This window comes from Myotis davidii, unplaced genomic scaffold (assembly GCF_000327345.1).
Source record: "Myotis davidii unplaced genomic scaffold, ASM32734v1 scaffold464, whole genome shotgun sequence".
Classification (NCBI taxonomy): Eukaryota; Metazoa; Chordata; class Mammalia; order Chiroptera; family Vespertilionidae; genus Myotis; species Myotis davidii.
Genome location: NW_006295287.1, coordinates 390,072 through 398,133, shown reverse-complemented (window position 1 = coordinate 398,133; position 8,062 = coordinate 390,072). Strand labels below are relative to the sequence as shown.

The following is an 8,062-nucleotide window of genomic DNA, read 5'->3' as shown; positions in this document are numbered from 1 at the left end:
TGAAAATCAAGTGAATATTCTGATGAACACAATGAACGGGTGATTATAATAGAATCAGGGGCATAGAAAGGGAGTGGACTGACTATTCTGGGGGGGGAAAGGAGTGAGGGAGATGCGGGAAGAGACTGGACAAAAATCGTGCACCTCTGGATGAGGACAGTGGGTGGGGAGTGAGGGTGGAGGGTGGGGTGGGAACTGGAAGGAGGGGAGTTATGGGGGAAAAAAAGAGGAACAAATGTAATAATCTGAACAATAAAGATTTAATTAAAAAAAAAAGACAGTTCCAATCTTCTAAAAAAAAATAAAAAAATAAAGAAGAAAAGCCTGTTACAAAACCATCCGCGTTAATGGTGCTTCAAGGGAGAGGGTCGAGGGGAAAGTGGCGACCCCATGAAGGGGTTGAAGTTGGGCAGAGAAAACAGTAGACACAGGAGATGAGAGAGAAATGAGGTGGTGGCTGAGAAAGTGCTGAAGTTCACAATATCAGAAAGGGGGACCCTGCAGGGGAAGCAGAGAGATGGGAGGCAAGGGACCATGTGACACCGCCCCCCCCAAATTGCGAGAGAGGACAAGATGCCGGAGAGAAGCTGCTGGGTGGGTGGCAAAATACCAATCGCATGAGGGCATGGCCCTGGCTGAGGGCTTGGCTGCCGTAATCTCTATTTACGACCCCTTTCTTGGCCATTTTCCGCAACGGAGGCTGGAAGGCTCACACAATTCGCCAGCCTCCCTTGCAGCTAGGAGTAGGCATCTGATGGCTGCTGAGACTCAGCCACAAGTCCCTGCGAAAAGCATACTTTTCCCAAAATAAAGGCGAAGTCTTGCCAGGAGCAAATCCTCCCCTCTTTTACTCTTCCTCCTTCTTCTTGCCTGGAACCAAGATATGCTTCGGAGAGGCAGCGGCCGTATTGTGGTCACGAGGCAACCAAAAGGATCAGGAAGGGCTGTCGCCACGGTTGACGTAAGTAACAAAGTTTGGATGGTTGATGGTATCTCAGCTATCACACAAGCCCTGGGCTTCTTGTGAGAGGTTAAAAACAAGCAAGCAAACAAAAAAAATCCCTGTGTCTGTTTAAGCATTCCTAACAGATCCAAGAAATTTAATTATTTCGTTGACCACCATTATCCAGTGCAGAACTGTGCCTGGTAATCTTAACTATTTTAAAAATGAATGAATGACTTTCACATTCATTCTAAGCCTAGCTTTACTTTCTTTTTAAAAAAAAATTATATTTTATTGATTTCAGAGAGGAAGGGAGAGGGAGAGAGAGATAGAGATAGATGAGAGAGAATCATCAACCTGTTGCCTCCTGCACGCCCCTCCCTGGGGTTGGAGCAGGTGCCTAACTGGGAATCAAACTGTGACCTCCTGGTTCATAGGTGGACGCTCAACCACGGAGCCACGCCGGCCGCCCGGCTTCACTTTCTGCAACTAGTGCTAAGAGACGCTGCTGGATCCTTACGCAAACCCATTCACTTTACAGAGACCAAACTGATCGGGTTTCTTATCTGGCAGCCCAGCAATTCTAATCAAAACAGGAGTAAATAGGATCTGGTTAGGAGTGGCTGCTGGAGGGTGAGCAGAGGGTGGGACTTGGGGAAAGGTGCTCTAGACCAGTGGTCACCAACCAGTGGTCCGTGAGGTCCGAAAGGTTGGCGTCCGCTGCTCTAAAAGACACGATAGCTGGTCCCACTGGTCCCACTGAGGCCCCCCTCCATCCATTCTCCACATGGCAGCCAGAGGGGGCATTTACAGACAAATAAATCACACCTCTCTTCTCCTCAAAGTCCCCCTTCCCTGTGGCTTCTCACTGCCCTTTGAATAAAACACAACCATGACCTCTGACTCAGGGGGTCGCACCCCACATCTTCTTCTCATCTACCCTCTAACCCCAGCTCTCCATAACTCAGCCACGTTAGCCATTTACTGATCCTCCAATAAGCCAAGGCCACGCCCGGCTCGGCCCCTGGAAACGCCCTGTGCCCTCTGCCTAGCTCCCTCACTTCCTTCAGGGCTCTCTCTGCCCAAGTCACCTCCTCCGAGAGGCCCACCCTGAACACTCTGGTGACTATATCCCAGCTCAGTCATGCTCCAGCTTACCATGACTTTCTAAAACCACCTTGCTGATTTTTCTGCTTGCATGTTTATAGTTCATTTCCTACTTCTAGAGCAGTGATGGCGAACCTATGACACCTCTGACACGCGAACTCATTGTTTTAGTCGGTTTTTCTTTGTTAAATGGCATTTAAATAGATAAAATAAATATCAAAAACATAAGTCTTTGTTTTACTGTGGTTGCAAATATCAAAACATTTCTCTATGTGACACGGCACCGGAGCTAAGTTAGGGTTTTTCAAGATGCTGACACGCCGAGCTCCGAAGGTTCGCCATCACTGGCCTCGACCCTAAGCTCCCGGAGGGCAGGAACCGTGGCCTACTTGTCCACTGCCTGGTGTAGAAGAGGGGCTCAGAAAGAAAATGCATGCTGAGCGACTAAATAAAGGAGGGACGGGAGAGAGTTACTGTGCTCCACTTGGACTGTACCCTGGGGCCAGAACTTAATGTTACCCCAACAATAATAAGAAAATAATATGTTAATTAATGATAATAACTACAGTAGTTCTCATAACAACCTTGCGAGGTAGGTCCTCCTGTTATCCTCATTTTACAGGGGAGGAAACTGAGGCTCAGAGAGGTTGAGTGACTTGCCCAAGGACACACAGCCAAGAAGAGACAAATCCAGGATTTGAACTGGATCCCGAAAACCATCACAAGGACCCTAGTTCTGGGAGTTCACGCCCACTCTCAGTGCCCTCTGCCCTCCAAGCTGACCCACCCCGCAGTGACCTCTAATGCCAATAAATCACCCCTCACCCCTCACCATCTCTGAGCATCCGTGCAGGGCGCCCGGCCCCACCCCGCCCCCTCCCGCTCGAGTCTGCGCTGACCCTGCCTTGAGATGCGTGAGCGCTTCCTCCACGCGGGGCTGGTTGTAGCGCACCATGTAGCTGTGCATGTCGGGGTAGTTGCTGCGGATGTTCTTCTCCGTGGACCCGTTGGGCACCGTCCCGAACTTCAGGGGCGGGTACTGCTCCTGGGGCCGCTGGAACTAGGGCAGAATGGAGAGTTACTAGGGCGCACCCTTGGGGCCGTCGGGGTGAGGATGTACTGCATCCAGACGTCCACCCCAGTGCAAAAGTGTTCCTCAAACTTGCTCACAGTGGCCTATAGTAGGAAACACTACTGCCCACCCACATATACCTATACATTTGCAGGTATATACCTATACCTATACCTATACCTATACCTATACCTAAATCTATACTTAAACCTATACCTAAACCTATACCTATGCCTATATCTATGCCTATGCCTATGCCTATACCTATACCTATGCCTATACCTATACCCATACCCATACCCATACCCATACCCATACCTATACCTATACCTATACTTATATATAAAAGCCTAAGCCAGTGGTTGGCAAACTCATTGGTCAACAGAGCCAAATATAAACAGTACTTCTTCAAAATAGACTCGCCCAGGCCGAAAACCGTCTTCTGCGCATGGGCCACGAAGTTTCGATCACACTGTATGTGCTCCCGCACGCAGTATTTTGTGGAAGAGCCACACTCAAGGGGCCAAAGAGCTGCATGTGACTCGCGAGCCGCAGTTTGCCGACCACCGGCCTAAGCGACCAAATGCCAGAACAACTAGAATGACCGGTTGCTACGACACACACTGACCACCAGGGGGCAGATGCTCAATGCAGGAGCTGCCCCGTGGTGGTCAGTGCGCTCTCATAGCCAACATCCACGGCTGGCCAACCTCCCCTGGCCCCTCCCATGGCTGGCCAACCTCCCCCGAGCCCCTCCCGTGGCTGGCCAACCTCCCCTGGCCCTCCCCTTGTCTGGCAGACCCCAGCCAGGAGCCTGCAGGGGAAGGAAGGCCCCAGCCGGCCCTAATCGCTGGCCAGGCCTAGGGACTCAACCCGTGCACGAATTACATATACACATAATCAGTAATATTAAAATACTTAACACCCAGCAGGGCCTGGTCATGGTCCAGTCAAAAAAGACACTGGCTGCAGAGTTTCAAGAAGGGCCTCAGAGGCCCCTGATATGCCAGCATTAACCCTTAACTTGTGGGGTCCATGGGAGGTTCCAGGGGCAGGGGCTGGCACCGGGAGGAGGGGAGCCCGGCAGCTTTTATTTACCGATCTGTTCAGACATAGTTCACTGTTTTAGCAACAGACACAGCCAGACAGGTGTGTGCTGGCTCAGGGTCACGTGTGTATGTGACTAGACAAACGTTTCCTAAGCCAAACTCATCCTTGTTCCGTAAGATGCAGTCAAACGTATTTTCTCTTCTATTCAATTGCATTAAACAAATTGCTGGTGGCCATCCATTGAATGGATTGCTCAACCTTCTAAGGCAGCGTTTCTCAACCTTCCTAATGCCGCGACCCTTTAACACAGTTCCTCATGTTGTGGTGACCCCAATTTTATTGTTGCAAATTGAACATAATTAAAGCACAGTGATTCATCACAAAAACAATATGCAATGATATATGTGTTTTCCGATGGTCTTAGGCGACCCCTGTGAAAGGGTCGTTCGACCCCCAAAGGGGTCGCGACCCACAGGTTGAGAACCACTGCTCTAAGGGGTCTGACACCCAGTGAACAGTGACCCCCAATGCGACAAGTACAGAAATCGAGAGTCAGCGTTTAGAGCAATTCAACTCTGCATGTCTCCATTTTTAAATTTCACTTTTCTAGTAATGCATTTCGATTCTATTTCATAAAAGCATTGGTCTCCACTGGGTTAGAAATTTCAAAAATTAGTTCTTCATCACAGTTTGAGGGGAACAGTGGTCTAGACTATCCCATTGGGCACTTCTGCCCCTGGAACATTGGCAGCACTCTGCCCCGGGGAATATTTAAATAGTTCATTGCGGGCTCCAGAACTCTTTTTCCACGTACTCCTCCTGGATCATGAAGGCGGCCAGGTTCGCCGTGTAGCTGGCGAGGAAGATGACGGCGAAGAAAGCCCACACCAGCACCATGATTTTGCTGGTCGTGCCCCGGGGGTTTTCCACAGGCACTGAGTTATTGAACACCAGGGCCCAGAGCAGCCAGATGGATTTTCCAATGGTGAAGGTTGAGCCACCAGGGCCTGCAGGGGGCCAGGAGGGGGGAGGGGGGGGGACATGGACCCCAAATCCCTTCGGCTCCATGAGGGAGCAGAAAGAACTACAATTCCCAGTGGCCCCTGAGGCCTCTGCCACCTCAAGGGGCCATCGCTCTACCCCCAATGCCCGCTGGGAAATGTAGTTCTCTCTCTGTGGCCCAGGGGCTCTGAGGTAGGGTGATGGAGGAAGGGGACTCACGCTTGCCGGTAGCCAGGCTGCGGTTGTAACCCACAGGACTGAGGTACTCGAAGATGAAAACAGTGACAGCGACCACGGTGAGGCACATGACGAACATCATCACCCACACAGCGGGGCTGTAGGGCTCTGGGGACAAGGGGTGGGGGTGGTCATGGCTCAGCCAAGCAGAAGATTGAGGGACCACAGACATGTGACCCAGGTGCAGCCCAGATCTGACCCTGTCCTACCTTGTCCCCTTCCCAAGTTTCCCATCTCGGGAACAGCCTCGCTGGACACACAGGCCCCTGAGAGCCAGTCGCTCTCAAAGACAGCCATCTCAACCATTCCTGTGGTCTCAAGCACCAAATAGGAACCGTCTTCGAAATATGACTCCTGAGCTCCAACTCCCCTGGCCATCCGCTCCCCCGCCACCTCCAGGCCATTCATGCCCCACACCCCGGCACCAGCTCCCAGGTTCCCCATCCTGGGAGTTCCGCCCTCCATTTGGTCACAAACACACCCCCTATTTGCATCCTCTCTCTCTCTCCCCGTTCTCTCCCTCACCAGCCACAGCCTATCAGTCCCCAGCCCCATCCTCCCGTCCCCACTCCTGGATCAGGCCTTGCCCCCTCTCCTGGGCCATCTCCCCAGTCTCTCCCTTCAAGCCTGTCCCTCCCCTCCCCCTTTCCATGGCCCTGGAGGCTCTTTCTACACTGAGAGGTGACCTGACCCCTCCCCAGCTCATAGTCCTCCATGGCTTCCTAGCACCCCAGAACAAAGCCCCACTCTCAGCCTTGCTTCCGCCCTCCTCTCCAGAGAACCCACTGCTTGACCCACCCAAACCTCACAGTTAGCCACACCCTCTCTGCCTCGGTCTCCACAGCTCCCCTCCCATCCGGATCCTGTGGCCCCTCCTCACACGGCCTCTGGGAGTTCACTGACAACAAGCCCATCCCCTGAGATTAGTACCGGCTGCTTTGATCTCCCTGGGCCGAGTGCAAGCGGCCAGGCCTGCCCCTGTCAACGCAGAGCCGCCACCCCGGACTGTTCCTGCAGCATCTGGGGACACGCCTGTCATCTCCACTGGGCAGCATGGTGGGTCATGCCTACGACCCTGTCACTCCCCTGCTGAGAGCGGGGCCCACGTGGTGCATCTCAAGATGCCCGGCAGACATCGGTGCCCAGAGGAGGCCACAAGAGACATCGCTGGGGGAAATACCAGGAACAAAACACGCAGGAAGCTGTCCCTTCTCCCAGCGCCTCCCCCGCCAGGAGCTTTGCTGCGGCTCAGACAGCAAGTGGGAAATGACAAGACTTTTCCTTCTATCTCCCCCGGCTGAGGAAATGAGCTCTCTATCCTGTTCCCATCCAGCTCAAAGCCCAACTCACCGGGGTGTCAGCTTCCCAGCACATCTCACACTGTCGCCTGGTCTCACCCTCGCCGCCATCTTTCTCCCACCGCCCGCGGTTAAAACCCTTGCCATTTCAGTAAGAGGAACACCCAGTCTTCCTGCCACGGCCCACCGGCCACTCCGATCACTCCGTTCCGTTCCTCCGGTCACACAGGCCTCCCGCTATCTCGCAGATACTCCGTGCACATCGCCACCTTTGTCCTTGCTGTTCCCTCTGCCTACAGTGCTTTTCCCGGCAGATCTACACAGGACTGAGTCGCCTCCGCCAAGGGGCCTGCCCGCCCAACCACCGCAGCACCAATACCATTCCTTTCCTTCTCTCCCCGACCCCCCAACTTAATTTCTTGTGGTATTGGTCACCATCTTAAGTGATTTTGTCCCTGGACCCCTTTAAGAATTTATTTTGTCTCCCCTAGGAGGCCAAGAGCTCTCAGAGGGCGGGGATTTTTGTGCAGCTCAGAGGTGCTCAAAAAACACTGTCTGGTGGGTGAATTGGGCACAGACCCTGTGCCAGTACCATGCTAATCTCTTCCTCATCTCATATGTATATACTGGGGGGGACTTGGATTTTGTGGGGCCTGAAGCTCATACAATTTGGAGGGTTCTCTGTAAGAAAAAAAAGGATACAGCCTGGTCGGGGAGGCTCACTGGTTGAACCATGATCTATGAACCAGGAGGTCATGGTTCCACTCCAGGCCAGGCCACACGCCTGAGTTGTGGGCTCCATCCCCAGTAGGGGGCGTGCAGGAGGCAGCCAATCAATGATTTTCTCTTATCATTGATGTTTCTCTCTCTCCCTCTCCCTTCCTCTCTGAATATATAAAAATATATATATATTTTAAAAATACAAAATCATGACTACAAAACCAGGCCCAGGGCCTTGAGGAGGCTGAGCGAGAGAAGGCCCCCGAAGCTCATTATTAGCTTCATGGTCAAAATGCTTCTGGTAGTGGAAACGACTTCCCCCATATTACAGATCAGGAAACTGAGGCTCAGAAGTGAAGCCACTTGACGGAGTCACCGCGAGTCCCGGCAACACCAGATGGGACTGGGCATGCAGCAGCCCCAGCCTGCCGCCCCAGGGCCCCGCTCACCGAGGAAGGCCGAGGGGGACACGGTGCCGTTGCTGCGCGCCACCATCACGCTGATGCCCGTCTCCACGAAGGGGACGGAGAAGTCCACGATCTCGGAGCGCTCCTCGTTTATGGTGAGGGAGCCGATGGCCATGTCCGCGCGCTGGTAGAACACCTGGGGTGAGGGCGAGGAGGGGGTGAGGGT

General features: G+C 53.0%; 1 protein-coding gene across 1 annotated transcript in view; it reads right to left on the bottom strand.

Moving 5' to 3' along the window:
* Positions 1-8,062, bottom strand: part of GRIN2D (glutamate ionotropic receptor NMDA type subunit 2D) — a gene marked incomplete at its 5' end in the record, with an annotated part of 35,579 nt that overhangs the window by 20,177 nt on the left and 7,340 nt on the right. The window contains 4 exons of the mRNA XM_015567958.1: positions 2,950-3,110; positions 4,983-5,179; positions 5,394-5,519; positions 7,879-8,032. Coding sequence (XP_015423444.1) covers positions 2,950-3,110; positions 4,983-5,179; positions 5,394-5,519; positions 7,879-8,032 — 638 coding nt within the window. The remainder of the gene's footprint in view (positions 1-2,949; positions 3,111-4,982; positions 5,180-5,393; positions 5,520-7,878; positions 8,033-8,062) is intronic.